This window comes from Marmota flaviventris, chromosome 9 (genome assembly GCF_047511675.1).
Source record: "Marmota flaviventris isolate mMarFla1 chromosome 9, mMarFla1.hap1, whole genome shotgun sequence".
NCBI classification, from domain to species: domain Eukaryota; kingdom Metazoa; phylum Chordata; class Mammalia; order Rodentia; family Sciuridae; genus Marmota; species Marmota flaviventris.
The window spans coordinates 60805883-60831794 of NC_092506.1; the positions used below are offsets into that span (position 1 = coordinate 60805883).

Consider the following 25912-nt stretch of genomic DNA (forward strand, 5'->3'; position numbering starts at 1 on the left):
GGTAGAGCGCTTGTCTACCATGTGTAAGGCACTGGTTTCGATCCCTGGCACCACATACAAATATACAAATAAAATAAAGATATTGTGTCCATCTAAAACTAAAAAAAAAAAAAAAATTTAAAGGAGGAAATTTACAAATACATGGAAATTAAATACACTCCTAAATATCCAATGAATTAAAGAATAAATCATAAGGTAAATGGTTAAGGCCCCCTGAATTCAATCCCTGGTTAAGAAAGAAAGAGAGAAAGAGAGAGAGAGAGAGAGAGAGAGAGAGAGAGAGAGAGAGAGAGAGAGAGAAGGAGGAAGGAAAGGAGGAAGGAGGGAGGAGGGAGGGAGGGATGGAGGGAGGAGAAAAAGAGAGAGAAAGAAGGAAAGAGAAAGAAAGAAAGAGAGAAAGAAGAAACCTCTTCAATTACAACCTTAAAAAAAAAAAAACCTAGAAAGAAGAGCAAAATACACCTAAAAGTTAGCAGAAATAATGATTACAGCAAGAAAAACAATGACAATCAATGAAATCAAAAGTTGGTTCTTTCAAGATTAAACAAACAAAATATCAAACAAATTGGGAATAGAAGAGAAATTCCTCCACCCCAAACCTGATAAAGGACATCTATGAAAAACCCATATAACATCACATTCAACAGTGAAAATTGCTCTGCAGGGTGGTGCAGGCCTGACACCCCAGCTACTTAAGAGGTGAGGCAGAAGGATTGCCGTCAGAGGCCAGCTCCAGCAACTTAGTGAAACCCTTTCTCAAAATAAAAAGAAATGAAAGGGCTGAAGGTGCATTTCAGTGGTATAGTACTAATGTGTGAGGCTTGGGTTTCAACCCCCAGAACAAACACAAGGAAAAAAAAATAATGCGAAACAGTGCAGCCACTATGGAAAACAACGGGCAGTTTCTCAAAAGTTAAATATAGAGGGCTGGGGATGTAGCTCAGTGGTAGACATTTGCTAGCATGTGCAAGGTCCTGGGTACTCTGACCAGCACCACAAAAACACAGAAATAAATATAGAGTTACCATATAATTCAGCAGTTCCACTCTGGGTATATATACGAAATAATTGAAACTGAAGTCTCAAAATATTTCCACACAGATGTTCATGGCAGTATTCTTCACAACAGTCAACACATGGAAGCAATGAGGACAGACATCTCTCCAAAGATATATAGGTGGCAACCGGGATAGGAAAAGATGCTCAACATTAGTATTCATTGGGGAAATGCAAATCAATGCCACAATACCTCATACTCATTATGATGGGTACTATGAAAATTTAAAAAATGAACAAAAAAAAAAAAGTGTTGATGAGGATGTGGAGAAATTCTCTTCACAGAAGAATATGATAATCAAAGTGTGGTGTATATATACAAGACAACATTATTTTGCCTCAAAAGGGAAGGGAATTCTGACACATTGAACAACGAGAATGAATCTTGAGGACATTATGCTAAGTGAAATTGGTCAGTCACAATAAGACAAATACTACGTAATTCCACTTATCTGAGATACCAGAGAAATCAAATTCCTTAGAAAATAGTGAAGAGGAATGCTAGTTGTCAGAGGATAGGGAAAGGGGAAATTGGGAATTGTTTAATGGACTTAGAGACTCAGTTTTACCATGAAAAGCTCTGAAGTTTGGTGCAATAGTGTGAATATATTTAAAATTACTGAACTGTACAGCCAGGAATGGCTGAAGATGATAAATTTTATGAAATATGTATTCTTATCACATCTTTTTAAAAGCTATAAAAATTATTTATTATGTTTTCAATATGCTAGATGATGAGATATTGTCATTCATCAGATTTGTGACAATTTTTATTTTTCTGCATCCTGGAGTAAATCCCTTGACTTTTGTACCTCAGCTTCTACCTGTGTCTATCTGGATGCTCACAAATTAACCTGATATATATCATTTAATCCTACTCAGTGTGGTGTGTCAGGCTTTTCCATATGTAATTCTCACAAGTGTTCTGAACACATTAAAGCTCAGCAAGGTCCAGTGACTTTCCTCAAGGCCATGCAAGCAATGGTTCTCTCACTGGGTCCCATTGGCATGACCTTAAAGTCTGGGTTCTTATTTACCAAGCCTTATCTTCATGCAGCTAGTTTTATCCTGAGAACCACTTGGGGCTCCTAAAAACTTCAGATCTTCCTTAGAGATGAGCAATTGTTTAAGAATTAGTGAATATTGACTGTGTGGATCCTGAAATGGGCAAATTAACAAGTGAAGAGATAAATTAAAATAGGAATGACTAAATGGACAAACTTCTGTAGCCCTGGAGAGGGGTGGAGTCTGAAAGAGAAGGAAGAACAAAACTGCCGAGTGAGGACATCTCACTCTGTGCTCACCAGAGCTCTTCTACCCTGTGCTGTGGACAGAGTTGCTGAGGACAGCCCAGGGCCTGGGTCTGTTTCCAGCTTAGGGAGAGGCCAACTCTGACACACCTTTGTGTACTCCCAACAGCAAAAGAGGTTCAGGTAAGGTGTTCCAAGGAGAAGAGGGTGAAAAGAACAAAAGGGGGGCTGGGCATGGTGGCGCATGACTGTAATCCCAATGGCTCAGGAGGCTGAGGCAGGAGCATTGCAAGTTCAAAGCCAGCCTCAGCAAAAGTGAGGTGCTAAGCAACTCATTGATACGCTGTCTCTAAGTAAAATACTAAATAGGGCTGGGGATGTGGCTCAGTGGTCAACTGCCCCTAAGTTCAATTCCTGGTACTATTAAAAAAAAAAAAAAAGAGCAAAGGGGGTACTTGGCAGGTTTGTGTGAATGAAAAGGGACTTATCTATTATTAGATCTGACTGGTTTATGTGGGGAAGGCTACAGAAAGGGGATAAAATTGAAGGGAAGACCTGGCCCCAAACAGTCATGGCAAGTGAGTTTCAGAAAGGATTTGGAGAGACACTTGCCAGGTTTGATGATCAATTGCTTGTGGAAATAATGAGGGAGAAGAAGGGGTCTTCATTATTGGTTCTTATGTACTTCAGTGACAGAGCCCAGAGGAACAACCTGTAGTGGGTGGGGGTGGGTTGAGGGTAGGAATGAACAGAGATGTGTACTGTCACTTTTGCTAGGTGCCTTCCATGACTCCAAGTGCTTATTTGGAAGCCTGCTCCAACATGAGGGACTTGTATGTTGTTCCTTCAGTCTGAGTGTCTTTGCATTTGTGTTTTGACAGGTGTGTGTATGTTGGGTGGGGGTCTGTTAGTTGAGGCCAGGGTCAGAATAGGTGGAGCCAGAAATGGCTTTCAGAGAGTAGGGAAGGAAAAGCCTCAGGAAGCAATGTTTTATGTAACCACTAGTATTTCCATTTTTGTGTTATTTAACTAAAAACCACCCTGTGAGTTAAGTCACTTGATCCTCGTGCCAGTCTGGAGAGCTCAGCAGGCAGACTGGGTTGCCACATCCTCAGAGCTAACAGTGTTTCTAGACTGGCATGGAAAACCAGCTGACTCACAGTCTAACACAGAGCACTTGCTGACACTAGGTGAGTGTGTACTTGGCCCTTTTCAAGGAATGGACTTGAACTATTTAATTACTTGTCATACTATTTAATTACTTGTCATAAATATAAATCTAGAGAGAAGGTGAGGGCACAAGGCATTTCTTCCAATGAGTGCCCTCCCACTAGCCCCAGCTCCCCTTCTGAGCCCTCTAAGCCTTCGGTGAGGGAGCCCCCTTGCCAACCTTCTCTGCTCCAGCCTCAGGACTCAGCACTGAAGGAACATGGTCCAACCTCATTTTTCATTGTATTACAAGGACAGGGAGACTGAGGCAGGGGTTGGAGGGGGCACCCTGGATGGACCTCTTTCCCCACAGGCCTTGGTCTCCCTAACCATAGCTCCCTCTGCAGGGACAGAAAGACATGACCTGGAAATTGATACCACTTCTGCTATTGGCCTGGATAGCCACCACATGCAGTGCCCGGGACAGGACTGACCTGCTCAATGTCTGTATGGATGCCAAACACCACAAGGCAAAGCCAGGTCCTGAGGACAAGCTGCATAATCAGGTCTGTCTGGAATGTGGTTCCGTTGGGGAAGGGGCTGGTTCTAACAGGGAGGAGGAAGTCAGGGTGGTGGGGGAATAGCTTGAGAGGTCATACCCCCATGCCCAAGTCATTGCTGCAAGAGAAGATGAAAGTAGAGTAAGGAGAGTGAATTTGGAGGTGAATTTTTGGAAGCCCTCCTCAGGACAGGTACCATGTAGGAAGTGTCTGAATAATCCTATTAGGTATCATGTGCTTCTGTATATGATTTTCTATTCCCAGTGGTTCTTTGACACAGGTAGGTGATGTTCTCCATATCACAGGAATAAGGGAAATGAAGGTCCACAGAAGCACTTGGGTCCACACAGGAGTTGGGTATGACCAGCCTTTGTGATGGGGAAGAGGTAGGACGGGTATTTGGAGGGTGGGAGACCATGGGAAACATGGTTCTTCTTAACCTCACGACATGCTAATTCCATGGAGTGGCAAAGGTAGAATAAAGGAAGGCCCCTTGTGACAGGGATGCAGGGCATAGTGCTTGTACATTCACATAGTTTATAAAAATTTATGCCAGAAGTTTGCAACCATATTAGACTCAATGTCTACTTTTTTTTGAGAGAGAGAGAGAGAGAGAATTTTTTTTAATATTTATTTTTTAATTCTTGGTGGACACAACATCTTTATTTTATTTTTATGTGGTGCTGAGAATTGAACCCAGCGCCCTGCGCATGCCAGGCAAGTGCGCTACGGCTTGAGCCACATCCCCAGCCCTCAATGTCTACTTTTTATGACAAATATTTTTAGATCTTCTTTCTTTTCTGGAGTAAAACTCAGGCTAATAGAATTTACATGTATATTCAGTTTTAAAAATATCAACATAATGCTCTATCTGTAATACAAAGGAATTGCAAGCAGAAAGTAGAGGTGCTACTTGACTTACCATGGGGTTATGTCCTAATAAGCCCATCACAAGTTAATATGCCTAACCTACTGAACATCACAGCTTAGCAACCCAGTACACTGCTGAGAATGGACTATTGCCCCTTGTGATCACATGACTAGTAGCTGTGGCTTACTGCCCCCACATTGTACTATATATCGCTACCCCATGAAATTAAAAAATTCAAGTTTCTTTCCTTTCTTATTTACTTTCTGTAAACAAGATGGAACCCAGGGCCTCACAAATGCTAGGCATGCACTGTACCACTGAGCTATATTCCCAACCCTCAAGTACACTTTCTACTGGATTCATATCACTTTCACACTATTCAGTTAAAAGTTTAAAAAAAAAATCCAAAGTCAAACCATTGTAAGCTGACAACCACCTGTAAAAATAAAATATTTTCTAACTCTGTTCACATCTGTTCTCTGGTACATTAGAAGACATCAGGAAATAGTATGTGCTTGCTTTCATTTACAAAATCACTATGAATAGGGCAACTATATATGAAGATTGACATATTTGTATTCCATTGGTTACATAAATGCTATAAGATGCTCTAAACAGGGTTTCTATCAATGACATAATTTCTAAATCATTAGGAGCACTGGAGCTACTCAAGTATGAAAAAACAGTTGGGATTACTTTCTATTTTAAGGCATTTTCAATCCTGGAAAACCCAGTCTATATTAGAAGCTTGTGGAAATATGATGTATCCATGTGTAAGATGAAGTCAGGTTTAGATTTGGAAATAATAATAGATCTTTCACTTTTTTCAGCAAATATGTTTATGAGCTTATTATGTGTCTGGCACTGGCTTAGCCTTTGGAGACAGATCTTAATACTTATCAAGAAGAATTAATTTAGTTTAACTACATTACTGCATGACTTTGCCTCTTTGCTCAAAATGTCACCTTCCAATGAGGCTTTTCCCCACCATGCTATTTAAAATTTTAACAATCATCACATATTCCACATTCTCATTCCCTGCTCTAATTTTTCCCCATATCATTTATCATATCCTGATTTTATCTCATTTTTTCTCTTTTCATTTCTTACTTATTGTCTGTCTCCCCTACTAAAATATAAGGTCCATGAACATATGTTTCTGTCTGTATTGTTTACTGATGTATTCCCAGCAATACAACTATGACTGGCTCACTCTGGGTGCTCAATACTTAATTTTAAAAATAAACAAATGAGCTGGGTGCAGTGGCACATCCCTGTAATCCCAATGACTTTGTACGCTGAAAATTTAAGGCCAGCCTCAACAATTTAGTGAGGCACTTAGCAACTCAGAGAGACCCTATCTCAAAATAAAAAATAAAAAAGGGCTGGGAATGTAGCTCAGTGGTAAAGCACCCCTGTATTCAATCCCCAGTACCAAAAAACAAAACAAACAACAACAACAACAAAAACAAATCAAAAAACAAATGCAAAGATTTTACATAGGGCTGGGTTGTAGCTCAGTGGTAGAGCGCTTGCCTAGCATGTGTAAGGCACCGGGTTCAATTCTCAGCACCACATATAAATAAATAAAATATAGGCCTACTGACAACTAAAAACAAAGACTTTATATAAATGATAATTATTATCCCCAAGACAAGGTTACCCTGGATTTCCACAGAACCTTGATTATGCTATTGTAATTCTTTCCCCCTTGAGATGGGGGTTCCTGAAAGTCAAGGACAGAGAGGTCTTTGCAGTGAGTGTTCCTGGAGAACCTGCCTGGGGCAGGGGACAAGAACCAAATGGGATGAGACTGGAGGTGGCAGGATAGGTGTGGGGTAGAGGGACTCAGTCCAGTGTCTTCCCTACCCAGTGCACTCCCTGGAGGAGGAATGCCTGCTGCTCTGTTTACACGAGCCAGGAGCTGCACAAGGACACCTCCCACCTGTATAACTTTAACTGGGATCACTGTGGTAAGATGGAGCCTGCCTGCAAGAGACACTTCATCCAGGACAACTGTCTATATGAGTGCTCACCCAACCTGGGGCCCTGGATCCAGCAGGTACAGGTTTCTCCCTTACCCTACTCCAGTAGGCTTCCTGCCCTCTGGCTCAGTTCCTTCAAGTCTGTGGCTATCATCATCCCTGGCTAAGACGAGCCCTCCTTCCCACTCAGGTGGACCAGAGCTGGCGCAAAGAGAGGTTCCTGAATGTGCCTTTATGCAAAGAGGACTGTCAGAACTGGTGGGAGGACTGTCGCACATCCTTCACCTGCAAGAGTAACTGGCACAAGGGCTGGAACTGGACCTCAGGTGAGGGCCTGTGGGTGGGGAGATGGAGGTAGGGTTTGGAAAGGGGGACGTTGAGGAATGGGGGTTGGGTAAGGATTTCTGGGATGACAGAAATGAGATTTGGGTCCCGAGCTGGCTGACTGTGTTCACCATGTCTATGACTGCAGGAGTTAATAAGTGTCCAGTTGGGGCTGTCTGCCGCACATTTGAGAGCTACTTTCCCACACCAGCTGCCCTTTGTGAAGGTCTCTGGAGTCACTCATACAAGGTCAGCAACTATAGCCGAGGGAGTGGCCGCTGCATCCAGATGTGGTTTGACCCAGACCAAGGCAACCCTAATGAGGAGGTGGCTAGGTTCTATGCTGCAGCCATGAATGCTGAGGCCATGCCCCATGGAATGGGTCTTCACCTGCTCAGCCTGGCCCTGATACTGCCACTCTGGCTCCTCGTCTGAGTCCAGTCTTCCCCATACCACCCTCTGTCTGCTCCCAGCTTGGATGACCAGGCTGGGCTCCGCTCAGCTTCCACAAAAGAGATCCCTAAACCTGCTTCCATCTATTACCCACTCTTCTGCTACCCAGTTCCTCCTCCATGATAGGGCTTTGGGTTCTTCCAACAGTCAGTTCTAATAAATTAGTGACATATTTATGTGTGATGTATTATTTTAGCTGTGAGTTGGTGAGTAGTGGGTGAGGGACAGATTCCATAGCTTTTGTATTTTAATACAACTAGACTTGTATTTTAATCCCGGCTCTGCCATTCACTATGTAAAATTCAAATGCTTGAAAACCTTAGTTTCCTCAATAAAATGGAGATAATATTCCTTCCCTTGGGCTTTGTGAAATGTAAAGGAGTTGTTGCCTAGAAAGAATGTGTTCCCAGTGAGTGCAATCAGTAGTCCTCAGGGATTCTTATTGCTCCTATGGCCCTAAATGAGAGTCAGGTCCAGGTCTTCTTATTTATATTGGTTCCCAAACATTCCCCCTCCCCAGTGCTTGTCTGCCTGACTTTGCTCAGCTCTGCAATGGGAAAGCTGAAAGTGGGAATCCAGGGGAAAAAGTTCACACTGCCTAACATGTGGACTAAGAGCAAAGCTGGAGTTTGGGACCCTCAGAGGAGGAAGTGGTGATTGGGAAAGACAATCTGGGAGATTTCTGAAGAGGAAATACTCAAAAGACTGGAACTGGCCCTATGTTGTGTCCTGGTGGTGTGTCTAGAAGAGGATTAGAAACTCTGAGGATCTTCCCAGAGGCAAGAGCCAGGCCTCTTCTCTAGTACTTTGTCCCCTCCCAGGATCGGTAGATATGCTGGTCTTGGAGGGTTGTTCTGTCTTTGCACAGCACTCAGGAGCTGGGCCTGAGCCTATTTCTGGGTTTCTCGCTTTCCAGTTCTCCTTGAGAAAGTCTTTATCTACACCTAGCACATTTGTCTCCAAAGAGGCCCCAGGTAGCTGTCTGAGAACAGCTTGCAGGGAGGTGGGTGTCCCAGTTGGGATTAGAAACCAGGTGTGCAAAATTCTAATCTAGGTCTCTCTCCCCCTCGTATCAGACTCACCTTCCCTCATATGAAAAAGTGTATGCCTGATGGGGAACTTGGGCATAAATCGGAAGATGAGTTATTGGAGTTCTGGTAGGATCTGAACATGGGGTGGGTAGGTGGCGCGGATCACTTAGTTATTGTATTAAAGTCCCCATAGAGCTACCCCTGTCCTTCTTCCCAGGCTTTGTCCTAGTGGGGTTAAGCCAATGCATATTTGATTTAGAGAAAGTGCCTTAGGACTGACCCGGGATCTGCCAACAGGTTCAATTTAGCAAAGTGAAAGTTCTCTCCCAGGTTAAAGTAAAGCTCTGACAGCTGTTCAGGACTTGGCGGCGCAGGACGCCGGGCTGGAGGCCTGCGCCTTTAAGGAGCAGGGGGGTGGGGGGCGGGGGGACGGAGGGGCGGGGCAGGAAGAGGACTCCCGGGAGACGCCGCCACCGGCTAGGTCTTTTTTTTGGGAAGGGGCGGGCCAGACCCTAGTATGGGCTCCACCCGCTTTCCGGCGGCTGGGTCTCCCTTCCGCCCGGGGGTGACGGGGCGAGGGGGTATGGGGGGCGCGGGGGGCGCGGGGGGTGCGGGGGCGGGTGGGAGGATCGGGGGTTCCTGGTCTGCGGAGCCCTGGGCTCGGCGTGTCGCCCTCAGAGGCACAAGTTTGTTGACTTGGAGGAGTAGCTGGGGCGGGGGCGGTGCTAATAATACCCATTCGTTCTGCGGCGCGCTTTGCAGTTTACACAGCTGTCACCTTCGTTACTCCTTAATTAATAATAAAAATAGTCCGGGAGCACCCGCTGGGTGCCAGGCCCTGTGCCGAGTGCTTTACAAGCAGAGTCCCATCGAGTCTGCCCTCATAACATTAGCCCCACTTTGCAGAGCGGGAAGCAGAGCCTCCGAAAGGCGCTGAAGCTCGCTGGAGGTCACTCGGCGGGTGAGAGGCTCCGGGACCCGGACGCGGGCCCAGCGAGGCGGGGCGCGGGTGCTACCGCTGGCTCCCTGGAGAGCCGCGGGGGCGGAGCGGCGGGCGGGGCTGAAGGCGCGGGGGGGGGGGGTTGTGCGGCGGCCGCGGCGGCGGCGGCGGATGGCCATCTTAAGTGGCCGCCTAGAGTCCAGGGCTGCTTCCCGGGGCAAGGAGGCACCCAAGCAGCCCCGAAGGTGGGGGTCTGCATGCGGCGGAGAGGCCTCTGGGGAGAGGCCGGAAGCCGGTGGATTGAGGGAACTTTGTCCTAGATGGAAAGGGGATCCCCCTAGGCTGGGTCTGCGGGTCCTCTCAAGACGCCGGCCTGCGGGTGCCGGGAGTGGTGCCAGGGAACTTGGCCGAGAGGGGGGAAGGGCTTTGCCGGGCTAGGAGGGCCGCGCATGGGGGGCTCGAAGACGCTGGTGTTCGTCCGGGGGTTTGTGGGGATCGGATCTCTATGAAAGGGACTTCCTCCTTGGGATTTGTAGACGGACAGGTACAGTGGACTTTGGGGGTTCAGATATAAGGGAGGGCTGGTTTTAACGGGAACTGGGTGTCTTGTTCACTTGGATGATGGGGTGGTAGGCTCGCCCTGGATCCTTCCTTTGAGAACCTCGATACTCCCCGATTCAAGGCGCCCAATGAAAAGGATTTGGGGTGAAATCACTTTTATGGGGGTTAAGGGTCATCTCCTTGAGAGGATTGAGAGGGCTGAATTCTTCAGGGGGGTGCCGGACTCCTTAGTGTCCGGGAGCAGAATGGGGGAGACTTGGACTTCGGTGGGTACTTGGGGACTGAATATTCTCGGGATGGAAGAGCAGGATCGTTGTGGGGTTTGGGAGGTGCAGGTTCTGCGGGATTGTGGAGGCACTGTCCCTTCGAGAAGAGATTGGGGGCAGGGTCGGCCCGGGCAGTGGGCCGAGCGGAGGGGGAGGGGGGCTGGCTGCCGGACTCCCTGCTCCGCTCCTGCCCCTCCCCCGCCGTCTCTGAACAAACTTTTCTTTCTCTTCAAGTTGAGGCCGGCGCTGCAGGCGGCGGCGGCTGCGCGGCGAATCAGGCGGCCTGAGCGGCGGAGTGCGGAGTCCTGATCCCTGGCTCTGTCCGGCCCGCGGATCCTCAGGCCCGGGACCCGGGCGCGGCCCCAGCGTCGGCCCTGAACTTCCCGGGGCGGATGGCGCGGGGTGGCAGACGCGGGCGGCGCTGAGCCCTCCGCGGGCTATGGCTTCGGCGTGTGGGGCACCCAGCCCGGGGAGCGCGGGGTCCGGGGGCGCGCTGGGCAGCCCGGCTCCTGCCTGGTACCACCGCGACCTGAGCCGCGCTGCAGCGGAGGAGCTGCTGGCCCGGGCGGGCCGCGATGGCAGCTTCCTGGTCCGAGACAGCGAGAGCGTGGCGGGGGCCTTCGCACTCTGCGTCCTGTGAGTGGGGCAGGGAGGGGATCTGGGACACGGACGGTGTGACCTGAGTGGGGAGGGGGGCAGTGATTGAGTGGTGGGACACCAGCCCCGCCTCCACCCCCAGAGTTGGGGGCCTTGGCTTTATTCTAGGGCTCTTGGGGCTGAGGAAGGATACAGGGGGCATTTCCTTCCTGCTGTGTGTGAGGGAACTTTCTGGGGTTTTGAGGTCAGAGTATGTGGGGTTCTGCAGGCCAGGGTGATTGTGATGGGGAAAAATGCAGACAGTCCTTGGCAGACCCCTGCAGGCATGCCCAAGAAGAGGTGAGGATTTGGGTCCATGTTGTGGGCAGATCTGTTTGTGTAGGGATTGAGTTTAGGCAGAAGCAGCAGATTAGGGACAGAGGGACTGATGAGGGTATGTGTGAGGATGTCTAGCAACGTCCTTAGGGGTCCTTTCAATGCTCCCAAGAGAGGCACAGCTTGGGTTCTGGAGGGCTGTGTATGGCTGCGGGTGATGATGTGGTTGGTGTTGAGAAGACTTAGTGAGGCAGCTGGATGAGGCTTTATGAGACTGTGCCATTATTTCATGAATCAATGAGTAAGTGTGCCTGGTTCTGGGCTTGAGCCCCAGTTATCTGGCAGCTCTAGCCCTAAGCCATGAGTGCTGTGTGTGGAACTAGACTTGGCAGTTCTCTGAGTAGGCCTGGTCCTGTGCTGTACCTGTCAGCTCTGTGAATAGTAGGGTGGGGTGAGTCTGTACTTTCAGTTTTGCAGTTTTTTCCTTGACCCACAGTATGACACTAAGTGGACTTCTGTGGGCCTCTGGAGTGAGAAGTAATGACTGGGAAACTGTGAGGACTGTTTAGTTTAGATCTAGTTATGTTCTTCCTTGGTCCTATGAGCCCCCTACCCTTGTCCCTTTGTCCCTTCTTTTCCTTTTTGTTCTTATGACATCTTTGTGGGGACAGGGGAGGACAAATTGACTTAGACCAGGGAAGACATTTTTTTTTTTTTTTAAAGAGAGAGAGAGAGAGAATTTTTAAAAAATATTTATTTATTTATTTGTTTTAGTTTTCGGTGGACACAACATCTTTAATTGTATGTGGTGCTGAGGATTGAACCCAGCACCGCGTGCATGCCAAGCAAGCGCGCTACCGCTTGAGCCACATCCCCAGCCCCAAGGGAGACATTTTTGTTTGTTTGTTACAATAGGCTTGGTGCTATAGTCACCTAGTGTGTAGTAGCCAGAGGTGCTGCTAAACATGTGACAGTGTCCAAAACAGCCTCCTAAGGATTATGTGGTCCAAAATGTCAGTAGTGCAGAGGTTGAGAAACTCTGACCTAGGTACTTGATCGATGAGGGGTCCTATAGTCTCTGCTTTGCCTCAAGTCTGAGGCTCAGTACAGGGAGACTAAAGGACAGCTTAGACCCATGAATACCCTCAGTCCTGCCTCCCAGCCCCCTCTGAGGCATATCCCTTGTTAGGGAAGGGAAGGAGGCAGGTGCTGGGTCAGCTGTTGGGTGGGAGAGGACAGCTGGAGCTTGTGTTTGGGTGAGGAACATTATTGTCCCAGTAAGGGGAAAATCCTGGCTCCATTGTCAGGGGAAAGAATGGGTGGGGTGGGGGTCTGTCTATGTGTGGGGGCTTTGGCTTTGCCAACTGACTGATTGCTCCTTGAATCTCAGGAGACTGGGTAGGGATCAGAAATGGGTGGTTTCTTAGACTTCCCAAACAAATGCGTACTTGCTTACCTATATACATACCACGTGTACACAAATAACACTCGAGACACACTCCTACTCTGAAGGCTACAGGCAGTCTGACCTGCAGGCCAGGAAATGGGCCTTTCCTTCTGTTCTCATTTTAAATCCCAGTTCTGCCTTTTACTTGCTTAGGCAAATTACTTTTCCTTTTTGAGCCTTAGTTTTCTCATCTGTACAGTGTAGCTAATAATAATACCTGCCATTATTGTTATAAATATGGATCCACAGTCTACAAACTAACACACAGCACAAGCAGCCCCCGAGAACCCCTGACAGGTGCTGACTTAGGGGAAAGGGGTGGCCCTATGGCATTTGGTTCTCTCTGGGGCCAACAGCCCTTTCCTGCCCGCACATGCATAGGCCTGGTTGCCTTCTGAGGTGTGGAGGAAGAAGGCAGCTTTCCATCCCCCAGTGAGTATGTGCCTGGTTCAGCTGTCACCTGCTCAGCTGCTGCTGCTACCATCTGTCAGCACCCCTCTTGCCCCTCCTTGCCTTGGGGTTCCTAGAGGCTGGGTCTCCCATAGGGGGCCCCCTTGGGTTATCCCAGTTACCTGTTGTCTGGGGAACAGGGAAAAGCTCTAGGGTGGTGCTCCAATACTTCTCCAGAGAAACTGTCCTAGACACACAGACTCCAGTAGAGCCAGACACCAACATAAACACAGACAGAGGCTCACACGTGTGTTAGCACATTGCCCTGCACACATAGGCTAACTAGGCTTCTGAGGACTCTTACTCTGGCGGGGGGCCCAGACTGGTACTACAGTCCAGAGGGGCTATTTAGACACCTGTGGAGTCCACAAGAGAGTTGCCTGTTGCTTCCCAGGCCCTGTGGTGGGTGTGGAGTATGTAGGTCTTGGGGGGGAAGGGGGACTTGGTCATTTCAGTTATTGTTGGCAGCACTAGGAGGGTGGAAGTAGATTGGCCCCATCATTAACCCTATGGAGCCTGAGCAAGTGGTTTTAGAGGAAACCACGTTTAGGGAGCAGGGGGACTAGTAAGGGATGCTTTGGGATTAGACTCCAACTGGGGGATTTCAGGTTCTGATTTTTGCCTTGCCATCAGGTATCAGAAGCATGTACACACATACCGCATCCTGCCTGATGGAGAAGACTTCCTGGCTGTGCAGGTAGGAGCTCGGACCCCTGACTCCTGACCTTGATCCTTCCTGTGGCTTGGAGACCTGCTGGCTGACCCTTTCTCTCATCCTTTTTGGCCTGTAGACTTCACAGGGTGTGCCTGTGCGCCGCTTCCAGACCCTGGGCGAGCTCATTGGCTTGTATGCCCAGCCCAATCAGGGCCTGGTGTGTGCCCTACTGCTGCCTGTAGAGGGGGAGAGAGAGCCAGACCCACCGGATGACCGTGATGTCTCAGGTACAGCCTCATGTGCAGTGTGCACATCCCTTCCTTGTCTCCTCCCTGACTCTACCTGGTTCTTTCCCTCTCCGCTTTGCAACCCTCTCTTTCCTTTCTCGTAATTGTGTTGCACTTCCCTTTACTCCCTTTTCATGGAAGTCTCTGACAGCTATGGCTTCCTCTCTGCCATATACCACTGAGGGACAGAGGCCCAAAGTGCTCCTCCATTGACCTCTGTCCCACAGATGGGGAGGATGAAAAGCCCCCACTGCCCCCGCGCTCTGGCTCTACCAGCATTTCTGCCCCCACGGGACCTAGCAGCCCCCTGCCAGCCCCTGAGACTCCCACAACTCCAGCTGCTGAGAGGTGAGATGCCCCACCCCCCACGCACAACCTCTCTGCTGAGCAGGAAGTTCTTTCTCTTTCATGAGAGGTGAGAAGACCACCTGAGCTCCCTGGGGCACCCATCTCATCTCAACCCTGACCTGTTCTATTCTGCCACTAGTACCACCTTCTGTAGGGACAAGGTGTGGGGTAGCTGGAACAGTGTCAGCAGGACCTCTACCAACTTTTAACCTCTCCCTGAAGCGCTCCCAATGGGCTGAGCACCATTTCCCATGAGTATCTGAAGGGCAGCTACGGGCTGGACCTGGAGGCTGTGCGGGGCGGAGCCAGCAACCTGCCCCACCTCACCCGCACTCTTGCCACCTCCTGCCGGAGACTGCACAGGTACTGCACATCTGATCCTCTGCACCACACTCTTACCCTTAACAGTGAACCAGCCACTGTCTCCTGATTTCCTCACCTGTCCCCTTGTGTCCTCAAACTGAAGGAGAAAGCACCACCCTCAGCTGCCCTGAGCTTTAGCTTGGGGTGGGGAATTCTAAAATGGTATTTCCCCTAGTGAGGTGGACAAGGTCCTGTCGGGTCTGGAGATCCTGTCCAAGGTGTTTGACCAGCAGAGCTCGCCCATGGTGACTCGCCTTTTACAGCAGCAGGTGAGATTGTAGGGAGGCCCTGGGAGCTGGGCTCAGTTCTGGAGTTGATTGGGGGCTTCAGCCTAAAGGGCTTCATCTACAAGCCTTATTCTTTCTCCCAGCAGAACTCATCACAGACTGGGGAACAGGAACTAGAGAACCTGGTACTGAAGTTGTCAGTGCTAAAGGACTTCCTGTCAGGCATCCAGAAGAAGGTAGGCTGATTCCCCTCTACTCCCTGACCTTTGAGTTGCTGACCACTCTCCTTGGCTGAGCCTCGATCTCAACTTTGAAGCTATAACTTAGCCCTGACCCAAACATCAGCCATACCCCTCTCTGCCTTAGCCCTGAGTATGCCCCCAACCTCACCTTGCCCTTGGCCCCTCCAGGCCCTGAAGGCACTACAGGACATGAGTTCCACAGCACCTCCAGTTTCGCTGCAGCCATCTACACGTAAGGCCAAGACCATACCTGTGCAGGCCTTTGAGGTACATGGCAGGTGGGGGGCCTCATGGGTCAAGGGGCAGTTGAAGGTGAAGGAGACGCTGCCTTCCTCAAGGTCTTATCAGCAGCCTCTCTATTTCCTGTCTTGCAGGTGAAGCTGGATGTTACCTTGGGTGACCTGACCAAGATTGGAAAGTCACAGAAGTTTACGCTGAGCGTGGATGTGGAAGGTGGGCGGCTAGTGCTGCTTCGGAGACAGCGGGACTCCCAGGAGGACTGGACGACCTTCACACATGACCGAAGTGAGCCAGGGCAAGACCTGCGAGAGATGGGTAGGGTGAGGCCCTTGGTCTGGAGGGCACAGGCTTGTGTGACCTGTCTTCTGTCTCCTAGTCCGCCAGCTCATTAAGTCCCAGCGTGTCCAGAACAAGCTGGGTGTTGTGTTTGAAAAGGAGAAGGACCGGACCCAGCGCAAGGACTTCATTTTCGTCAGTGCCCGGGTGAGTGGCAGGCTGGGCCAGTACACTGGGGGATGCTGGGGTCTCCAGATGGGTGTCTCCCATTGGGTAGGAAGAGAGGGAACACATGGTGTGGGCATGTCATCCCTCCTGGCAGGGATGGGCCTGACAGGGTAGAGAGGTTATTAAGAATAGGTGGCCTGAGGGATGATTCAAATATTCAGTGAACATTTACTTAGCACCTGTTACATTCTTGAGCAGTGGATGTACAGTGGGCAACCAGACAATGACCTTCTCTCATGGTATTTACCATCTAGTGGAGTATCCTTGTGGGAAGGGGGTTCCTGGCTGCCTATTTGCTTTTGACTGACTGCTGTTCCCCCAGAAGCGGGAAGCCTTCTGCCAGCTGCTGCAGCTCATGAAGAATAAGCACTCCAAGCAAGACGAGCCTGATATGATCTCTGTCTTCATAGGCACCTGGAACATGGGTCAGGCCCAGGCTGGGACTGGGATGGGAGAGGGGAATGGCCCCAGGGCAGGGGCCTGACCCTCCCACCCACTGCCTCATCCCCTCCATCTTCAGGAAGTGTGCCACCTCCAAAAAATGTGACATCTTGGTTCACATCAAAGGGTCTGGGGAAGACCCTAGATGAGGTCACAGTGACCATACCCCATGACATCTATGTCTTTGGGACCCAGGAGAACTCAGTGGGCGACCGAGAGTGGCTGGACCTGCTGCGTGGGGGCCTCAAGGAGCTTACAGATTTGGATTACCGCCCGGTGAGGGGGTTATCTTGTTAGTCCCCTGTCTTCATAAACCACCCCAGACTTTTCCTGCTTGACATCATGGGCACCCTGGGGAATGTAGCACTCTGATTTTTTCCTCTGGCCTTGGGCATATCCTTTGGGAGGTCTCATATGAGTCCTTCATGTCACGGGAGGCCCATTTCTCTTTGGTCCTTCAGGAAAAGGGGTAGGAGGTCTTCCTTTCCCATGACTGACAAGGTGCCAGGGCAGGGGGAATGTGGACAGGGTCCCAGCCCAGGATAAGGGTGACTCCACACCCTCTACCTAGATTGCCATGCAGTCGCTGTGGAACATCAAGGTGGCTGTGCTCGTCAAGCCAGAGCATGAGAACCGCATCAGCCATGTCAGTACATCCAGTGTGAAAACTGGCATCGCCAACACCCTGGGTGAGCAGGGCAGGCAGGTTCCTGAAGTGGTGGGGTCCCTGTGTTCATGCTTTCTGCCTCCTCTCCAGCCCAGAGTCTCCCCCTTTTTGGCAGTCTCAGCTTTCTCATATATAGGGTGCTTTGAACTTTGTAAAGCATATTCATATTTAAAATCTCTTCCAGCCCCACCAGGAAGGCAAGGCCAGGATAATTATCCCCATTTCATAGATGATAAAATTCAAACCCAGAGTGGTTGAATTCCAAGGTCACTCAGCAAATAAGTAGGGGAGCTAGGCATAGTGCTCAGGTCTTCTGATTAGCAGTCCAGGGCTCTTGCAAGATAGATTCTTCTGAGAACCTACAGGACCTTTCTGTTGCACCCTCGGGATCTCTTGTGATTCCAGGGGCTCTGCTCACATAGAGTAAGGCCATCCAGACAGACTGCAGGTCCCCGAGAAGGATCCCCAGGGAAGGTGTGGGTGTGTGTTCAGGGGCTGTCTGCTTCACAGCACCTGAGGATTGGGATAGGAAGCATCCTCTCATTGCTGCTTTGAGGGATAGAGGGGAGAGTTGGTAGTCCTCTGTGGGTGATCAGGCCTTCCTCTTCCGTTTCCCTCACAGGGAACAAGGGAGCCGTGGGTGTCTCCTTCATGTTCAATGGCACCTCATTTGGCTTTGTGAATTGCCATCTCACCTCGGGAAATGAGAAGACTGCCCGGTGAGGGCACCTTCCCCATACTCTTGAGGGAGGTGGGCTCCCATGTAACAGCTTCCCCATAGTCTTTCCTACATCCTTTAGTCACATGAAACTCTTTTCTTCTCCCACATCCTATCCCCAGAGACCCCCTTCTCCTGTTTCCCAGCTGAAGACTTCTTGGTCTACTAAAACTGACCTTATACTTAGCTTCTCCCTCTGGCCCCAGGGAATTGATCCCTATGGTATCCCTGACCCCAGAGTCTTCCTGCCTTTATGCCCATCTCTCATTCCTGACCCTGGGGACCTGTTCCTGGCTTCTTACTATAGGCGGAACCAGAACTATCTGGACATCCTGAGGCTGCTCTCGCTGGGTGACCGGCAGCTCAGTGCATTTGACATCTCTCTGCGTTTCACTCACCTCTTCTGGTTTGGGGACCTCAACTATCGCCTGGACATGGATATCCAGGTTCCAGCAGGGCCCCTGCCTATGGCTGTAGGGAGGCTAGGGGCCTCGAGAGCTGTCACCAGCTCTGCTCAAGAGACACACCTTCAGCCTCTCTGTCCCCCACCCCAGGAGATACTGAACTACATCAGCAGGAAAGAGTTTGAGCCTCTGCTCCGGGTAGACCAGCTCAACTTGGAGCGGGAAAAGCACAAGGTTTTCCTTCGGTTCAGTGAGTAGGGATCCAGTAGGTGGGCCTGGGGATCTGGGGGCTTGGGACATTCCTGGGTTTTCAGGGCCCTGAGTCCCATCTGTGCCCTGCTTCCTTAGGTGAGGAGGAGATCTCTTTTCCACCCACTTACCGCTATGAGCGGGGTTCCCGGGACACATATGCCTGGCACAAGCAAAAGCCAACTGGAGTGAGTGGAAAAAAAAAATGGCACGAGGACCCTCCAAGATTGCAGTGAAACAGGAGCACGTGGGAGATAAAGGGTCTTGGGCCTCTGTAGTTACCATTGTAGCTTACGTGGCCTTCCTGAGGCCTTTGGGGGTGTTTCTGGGTATTGTGGGAATCCACGGAGGAAGGTGGGACCCAGTGTAACAGAAATGGGGGGGTCTCATCAGCTCTGGGTGGAGCCCATGCTGAGAAACTCCCAGCTGTCATCTCTGACCACACTACTGTCCCCTGCCCCAGGTCCGGACCAACGTGCCCTCATGGTGTGACCGGATTCTATGGAAGTCCTACCCTGAAACCCACATCATCTGCAATTCCTATGGTCAGAGCCTCCCAGACAGGGTGATGGGAGGTCTTGGGTGGTCACTGTCCTGACTCAGCCCTAGTTTCAGGAGGTAGGAACAGAGAGTAGAGATGTTTCCCTTGAGTCCCCATTCCTATTCTCCCACCCAGGTTGCACTGATGACATTGTCACCAGCGACCATTCCCCTGTGTTTGGGACATTTGAGGTTGGAGTTACCTCTCAGTTCATCTCCAAGAAAGGTGACTGTTTTGAATGTGGTTGTAGATGTGGCAATGTTGGGTGGGTGTAGGTAGTGACCTGGGGATGTGTGCAGATGGATTGTACACAAGCCTATGTGTGTGTTTGTGTGTAAATGTGAGTGGAGGAGTGTTTCTGAATGGGTGATATGTGAGGGTGTCTGGGTGCCTGGGTCCTCATGAGAGTTGCCAGCCCTGAGTGGTCAGTTATACATATTTGTCTGTATCTGCAGGTCACATGTGAGCCTGCAAATGTGCTTGGAGGTGTGGCATTTTGTTGGCAAACCAGCCCATAGGCATTCTTGTCTCTAGCTCCCTTTGACAGGAGTTTTTCATCCTTTGGTTCTTTTTGCCTTGGTCTAGGGTCTGGGTTTTGGGGTCTATCTGTTGGTAGGTTAGGATTGAAAGGCACCTATTGGCCTTGCCTCTTGCTCTGCCAAGGCCCCTAATTCCCTGTTCCGGGGCTCAGCCTTTCTGTCTCATTCTTTCTGTGATCCTCTTATACCCTCTTCGCCCTTCTGTCTGCAATTCCTTCCTTGTCCCTTAGGGCTCTCGAAGACTTCAGACCAGGCCTACATTGAGTTTGAGAGCATCGAGGCCATTGTGAAGACAGCCAGCCGCACCAAGTTCTTCATTGAGTTCTATTCCACTTGCCTGGAGGGTCAGAGACAGGGCCCAGGGCTGGGTGTAGGCCAAGAGGGATGGGAGGCCAGAGCTGCCCAGACCTGCCTTCAGCTTGGGGGGAAGGGAAACTGGAAGGTGGTTCTCAGTTGGTTTTCCCCACTCCCACCCCAGAGTACAAGAAGAGTTTTGAGAATGATGCCCAAAGCAGTGACAACATCAACTTCCTCAAAGTGCAGTGGTCTTCACGCCAGCTGCCCACGGTGAGGCTGTAGGCAGGGCCTAGGCCAGTGGACGAGGGCACAGAGAAGAGTGAGGCAGAACCCTGGGGGAGGCTGCCTGGGAGGGAGGCTGGGGCTGGCAGTGTGCATGGGGGGGCTGGGCAAGAGAGAATAAGAGCATTTGCTTTATCTAGGGTTATAGAACCAAGTTGTAGATTGTTCATTCATTTGTTCCATAAACAGTTCTTGAGACTCTGCTAAATGTCAGGCCGTTGAGGATGCAGAAAATTAATTAATACAGTGATGTTAAGTGATGAAAGGCCCATTACAGATCTGAGAGCTTTCCTTAAGAGCTAGGTATGAGTGAGCATGAATAAGCCTGAGGGCAGGGGTGAGTTGTATCAGGGCCAGCATGTGGGAGGGGTCCAAGGGTGGTTGAGACTTTGTTCCACATCCAGCCTTTCTGTTGCCCAGCTCAAGCCCATTCTGGCTGACATTGAGTACCTGCAAGACCAGCACCTTCTGCTCACAGTCAAGTCCATGGATGGCTATGAATCCTATGGTAAGGAGTCAGGGTAGCTGAGGGGTATAAGAAATCAGGCAGGCCCTAGAAAGTTTTGATAATCTGTGGTCTGTCCCATCTGCCCTTCAGGGGAATGTGTGGTTGCACTCAAATCCATGATTGGCAGCACAGCCCAGCAGTTTTTGACCTTCCTGTCCCATCGCGGCGAGGAGACAGGCAATATCCGTGGCTCCATGAAGGTGCGGGTGCCCACGGAACGCCTGGGCACCCGTGAGCGGCTCTACGGTGGGGGTTCCATTGGGAAGGGTATGGGCAGGTATAGGAGGGGAGGACCCAGGGTGGGTGGAATCCTGGGATGCTTGAGGTTCTACAGTCATTGGAGTGATCCTGCTGGAAGGGGCTGGTAGACCTAGATGGTTTTTCTGGGATCTAGGATCCCAGATCCCCTCTGAGCCTCCCTTCCCTATACCCTCAGAGTGGATCAGCATTGATACGGATGAGGCTGGAGCAAAGAGCAAAGGCCCGTCTGTGTCCCGAGGCAGCCAGGAATCCAGGTGAGCTAGGGCTATGTTGGGTGTCACCTGAGGGGGTATCTGGGGGCTGCTGGAGGGCCCCACTCATCTCTCCCTGGCAGGTCAGGGAGCCGCAAGCCAGCCTCCACAGAAGGCTCCAGCCCATTGTCCAAGTTATTTGAAGAGCCAGAGAAACCACCGCCAACTGGGAGGCCCCCAGCCCCGCCCCGAGCAGCTCCCAGGGAGGAGCCCTTGAACCCCAGGTAAGAGGAGGAATCTGTTATCTCTCCCCACCCACTCTATCCATTACTATGATTGGCTCTCAGGGCTAATCTGGGGATTCCCTTCTGTTTGGTTGCTCTGCCATTCCATGGGCAGAAGTACGGCTTCTGAGGGTATGGCATCCTGAAGGTATGGCTGTGAGTCAAAGGGAGCATAGGCAGCCTGTCCTCTCAGTTTTCCCTTAAAAGTGACATAGAAATTGTTTTTAGAGGGGCTGGGGCTGTAGCTTAGTGGTAGAGCACTTGCCTAGCATGTGTGAGGCTCTGGGTTCGATCCCCAGCACCCCATAAAAATAAGTAAAATAAGATATTGTGTTCATCTACAACTAAAGAAAATATATAAAAAAAAAAAAAAGAAAATAAATTGTTTTTAGAATAGTTCTGTCTGTGTAATCAGACACAGTTCAAGCCTTCAGTTTGGAGAAGGAACAGGGTTCAGCAAGGGATTTCTCAGGGTGCATGTTATGGGGCCCTATCCTACACAAGGCTTCACTGGAGAAAGGTGTGTGGTCAAGTGAATTTGGAAATACTTTTTGGTAGATTTTTTTCTTAGATATTTCCAGTGCACATTAGTATTAGTAAATGCTACAAGCACGTGGACAGGAAGGAAAACTCTTTCCAATTCTTTTTAATATAGTTTCCTAAACTTAATGGGTGGGGATACTTCTTTTCCACATAATAACTTCTAGGGGATATAGCTCAGTTGGTAGAGTGCTTGCCTTGCATGCACAAAGTCCTATACCAGCACAAACAAACAAACAAAAAACAAACCCCACATAATAACTTCTAACGCCTGGGTAACTAGTAGACTATGGGTCATACTTAGGGAAAACCAGGCTAGCTTTCTTTCTTGCCTTTTTTTTTTCCCCCTTGGTACTAGGGATTGAACCTAGGGGCATTTGACCACTCAACCACATCCCCAGGCATACCCCCAGCCCTTATTTTTTATTTTGAGATAGGGTCTCACTAAGTTGCTTAGGGCCTCTTTTCTGTTTTTGCAATGTGAAGGTTTGAACCTAGGACCTTGCACATACTAGGCAAGTACTTTACCATGAACTATAACCTTAGCCCTTTTTTTCCTATTAAAAAAAAATATTATATATATATTAGTTGTCATTGGACACATACCTTTATTTTATTTATTTGTTTTTATGTGGTGCTGAGTATAGAACCCAGCTAGGCGAGCACTCTACCACTGAGCCACAACTCCAGTCCCTTTTTCTTATTTTTTAATTGGTATATTATAATTATGCATAGTAGTGGAATTCATTGTTATGTATTTATACATGCACACAATATAACAATATAATTTAGTCAGTTTTGTTCCCCAGTAGCCAGCCAGCCTTGCTTTTAAACTTTTTTTTTTTTATTTGTTCTAATTTGTTATACATGACAACATAGACTTGCTTTTTAATGGTACCTACTCATTGCTTGAAGGTACATAAAACTCCTAGGTTCAGTTTGGTTCTTTTTCTGTCATCTCCAGTTATTTTCAGTCACCTTGGTTTTATTCTCCAGCTTGAGTAAAACCAGCCTGAATACCTGAGTGAGATTCCACAGTAGGTCAACTACAGAGGCTTCAGCAGCTCTTTCAAAGTTTCATTGGTCATTCTCATCAGAGGCCTTTTACTGCCTTGTCTTCTGACATCTCTGTTGTTATCATTTGAGTTCAGTTTCCACAAAGTCATAAAAGATCTAAGAATCTGAACAAGTGAGCAAGGCAGTTTAGGGTTATGCCTTCAACACCTCATTTACTTCCAAATTTAGAGATGATGAAACCCAGGGCAGTAGAGGATAAGTGATTTGCTCAATGTCATCTTCTTTTGCCAGTTCCCCCATGGCACCATTGGGTTTCTGGGTCCTGACTAAGTTATCCTGCTCCTAAACCCAGGTTGAAGCCAGAGGGGGCTCCTGAGCTGGAAGGGGTGGTGGCCCCCGCACCCAAGAACAGCTTCAATAATCCTGCCTACTACGTCCTTGAAGGGGTCCCACACCAGCTGCTGCCCCTGGAGCCACCCTCACCTGCCAGGGTTCCAGTCCCACCTACCACAAAGAACAAAGTTGCCATCACAGTGCCTGCTCCACAGCTTGGACGCCACCGGCCCCCTCGGGTGGGAGAGGGGAGTTCATCAGATGAAGACTCTGGGGGTACTCTGCCCCCTCCAGATTTTCCACCTCCACCACTGCCAGACTCAGCCATTTTCCTGACCCCCAACCTGGATCCTTTGTCAGTACCAGGGGTCCGGGGACGCAGTGGAGGTGAGGGCCGAGGCCCACCACCTCCCAAAGCCCATCCAAGGCCCCCACTACCCCCAGGCCCCTCATCTGCCAGCACTTTCCTAGGGGAGGTAGCAAGTGGGGATGACCGGTCCTGCTCAGTACTGCAGATGGCCAAGACTCTAAGTGAGGTGGATTATGCTCCTGCTGGGCCTGGACGCTCAGCGCTTCTCCCAAGCCCCTTGGAGTTGCAGCCACCCCGTGGACTGCCCTCCGACTATGGCCGGCCCCTCAGCTTCCCTCCACCCCGCATCCGGGAGAGCATCCAAGAGGACCTAGCGGAGGAGGTGTGTGGACCAGGGCTGGTTGTCTGTACCTGAAGAGTGTGCCTGCCCATCACTATGGTGTCTTTTCCCTCCACTATACAGCACTCACTGGTTTCCCCTCTGCCCTGAGCTGAGTACTGGAGGGTTGGGGGACACGTAAATCAGCCCCAGATTTTGCCTCCCTTTCCCGGGTAGAATGTGGCTGTCTTGAAGGTTTTTCTGGGGGTGCACTCTTAGTACTCCCCTTAACTTGCCCTATTTCATCAGGCACCGTGCCCGCAGGTCGGGCGGGCCGGCGGCCTGAGTGAGGCAGGTATGGGTGCCTGGCTGCGGGCCATCGGCTTAGAGCGCTATGAGGAGGGCCTGGTGCACAATGGCTGGGACGACCTGGAGTTTCTCAGGTGGGGGCGGGGCTAGAGCCGGATAGGGTGGGTGTCTGTCCCCGGGGGTAGAGCTGTGGGCCCTTTAGGACCCTCTATCCCAGATCCTAGCCTTTCTTGCCCCCACAGTGACATCACAGAGGAAGACCTGGAGGAGGCTGGGGTGCAGGACCCTGCTCACAAGCGCCTCCTTCTGGACACATTGCAGCTCAGCAAGTGACAGCGGAGGCTCGGCAAAGCCGCCAACTCGGCGCCTCTCCCCTGCTACGAAGGCTGGAGTAGCTAGCCCCTGGCTAGAAAATTCTGAGGGGGTGGGGCAATACCTTTCTGCCTATTTATTGGGGAATCCGCATTCCCCACTGCCCAGTCATTTGGAATGCCCTAATTAGGACATCCTGCCCCTCCCTTTTAGGCCCAGGGCTGCAGAGGTCTGTAGCCTGCAGTGTGCAGTCCTATTTTTCTAGACCCCTCTTCTCAGCCCCAGGGGTGCAAATGGGGTATAGTTGTACATCTGGGCCCCAACTTTCATCACTGTTTTCTGCTGCCCTCCCCCGAGCCTGACCCACAGGTGGGACCTCCCCCTAATTTCTGCAGGGGCATCCGTCCGGAAATGAAGGAAGAGCCCGAGGATCGGGCTGGGGTTTATTTAAACTATGTGTGGGTTTGGGGAGGGAGGGCACTTTATTATTATGGGTGGTGGCGGGGGGCAGGACCTCGACCATAAAGTGCTAGTTTGCTTAGTTCTCAATTCTCCTGGTCTGTAACACCCTGCGCTAGGAATGCGTGGTGGCCATGAAGGGAGAGAGGGCCCCTTGCTGGCTTCAACCGCAACGGGGTCAGGGTTCTTGCAAGCAGCCTAGTCTTACTCTGCACCCTCAGAAGGGTTGCCAGCGTTGATGTCTTCAATAAATTAAGTTTTATTTGGATTGAGCAAAATCACCTCAATAAATTACAAGTTTTTCAAAGAAAAAGAGCAACAAAATTAGGAAAAAGGAAACCCCTTAGTCCTTTTTCCCAGATAGCCCCGTCCCTCCCCCGCCCCCAATAGGTCCACCCTCCGCCAGGGACCCGCCAGGGATGAGAGGGGACGCTTAAGGAGCGAATTGGCGGTGGGACCCTTCAGGGGGCTGATTATCCCAGCTAAACCAGACTTTGCACCGGTGGGGTCAGTGCAGGTGGGTCTAAGGATGGGGCAGCAGGCACACATGGTCACCAAGGTTAGGAGTGACCCGGCCAGTTCCAAAGAGTGGGCAGCGTTTGTCCGTAGGGACTCTTGTTAGGAGGAGGCGTTATTTGATCTCCAGAGAAAGCCAAGCTTAGAAGGGGTCCTCGGCTCTCCTCTAAGGGTTCCCAGTGAAAAATACTCTGGTCTGCCTGGTGCGAGTGGACGAGAACGAGAGTGGCCCGGACTTGGTTTCTAAAGCTGGGGAGGGCACACCTAGGGGTCAGACACTGTAGGGGAGTGGGG

The 25912-nt window shown here is 50.2% G+C and overlaps 2 protein-coding genes across 7 annotated transcripts; both read left to right on the top strand.

The window, feature by feature from the left end:
* Window positions 1-2349: 2349 nt before the first annotated feature.
* Window positions 2350-8003, top strand: LOC114098400 (folate receptor beta). 2 transcript variants are annotated; one of them, XM_027942627.2, is made up of 5 exons: window positions 2350-2489; window positions 3863-4021; window positions 6760-6948; window positions 7062-7197; window positions 7344-8003. In XM_027942627.2, exons 2-5 carry the CDS (start codon window positions 3875-3877, stop codon window positions 7628-7630), a joined length of 759 nt encoding a protein of 252 aa, XP_027798428.1. In that variant the 5' UTR covers window positions 2350-2489; window positions 3863-3874; the 3' UTR covers window positions 7631-8003. The 2 variants fall into 2 exon arrangements, with proteins under 2 accessions (XP_027798428.1, XP_027798429.1); XM_027942628.3 differs by lacking the exon at window positions 2350-2489 and adding an exon at window positions 3082-3496.
* Window positions 8004-9419: 1416 nt separating this feature from the next.
* Window positions 9420-25380, top strand: Inppl1 (inositol polyphosphate phosphatase like 1). Of its 5 annotated transcripts, none has more exons than XM_071616463.1 (29): window positions 9420-9640; window positions 10681-11082; window positions 13889-13952; window positions 14047-14197; window positions 14425-14545; window positions 14768-14908; window positions 15084-15177; window positions 15279-15371; window positions 15546-15644; window positions 15752-15902; window positions 15994-16100; window positions 16444-16546; window positions 16642-16838; window positions 17134-17251; window positions 17852-17948; window positions 18255-18393; window positions 18502-18601; window positions 18700-18788; window positions 19064-19145; window positions 19277-19366; window positions 19911-20024; window positions 20159-20247; window positions 20680-20767; window positions 20858-21013; window positions 21204-21282; window positions 21363-21503; window positions 23413-24085; window positions 24332-24465; window positions 24574-25380. In XM_071616463.1, exons 2-29 carry the CDS (start codon window positions 10886-10888, stop codon window positions 24662-24664), a joined length of 3798 nt encoding a protein of 1265 aa, XP_071472564.1. In that variant the 5' UTR covers window positions 9420-9640; window positions 10681-10885; the 3' UTR covers window positions 24665-25380. The 5 variants fall into 5 exon arrangements, with proteins under 5 accessions (XP_071472564.1, XP_027798299.2, XP_027798301.2 ...); XM_027942498.2 differs by lacking the exon at window positions 9420-9640 and adding an exon at window positions 9769-9864; XM_027942500.2 differs by lacking the exon at window positions 9420-9640 and adding an exon at window positions 9769-9864 and having other exon boundaries at window positions 15282-15371.
* The last annotated feature ends 532 nt before the right edge of the window (window positions 25381-25912 follow it).

Excerpts from the sequence above, each read along its gene's own strand:
- LOC114098400 (XM_027942627.2), top strand. The coding sequence starts at position 3,875 with ATGACCTGGAAATTGATACCACTTCTGCTATTGGCCTGGATAGCCACC. Across the intron at positions 6,949-7,061 it reads TGGGGCCCTGGATCCAGCAG|GTGGACCAGAGCTGGCGCAA; the intron begins GTACAGGTTTCT and ends CTTCCCACTCAG. Across the intron at positions 7,198-7,343 it reads GGGCTGGAACTGGACCTCAG|GAGTTAATAAGTGTCCAGTT; the intron begins GTGAGGGCCTGT and ends CTATGACTGCAG.
- Inppl1 (XM_071616463.1), top strand. The coding sequence starts at position 10,886 with ATGGCTTCGGCGTGTGGGGCACCCAGCCCGGGGAGCGCGGGGTCCGGG. Across the intron at positions 15,645-15,751 it reads TACCTGTGCAGGCCTTTGAG|GTGAAGCTGGATGTTACCTT; the intron begins GTACATGGCAGG and ends CCTGTCTTGCAG. Across the intron at positions 16,101-16,443 it reads TCATTTTCGTCAGTGCCCGG|AAGCGGGAAGCCTTCTGCCA; the intron begins GTGAGTGGCAGG and ends CTGTTCCCCCAG.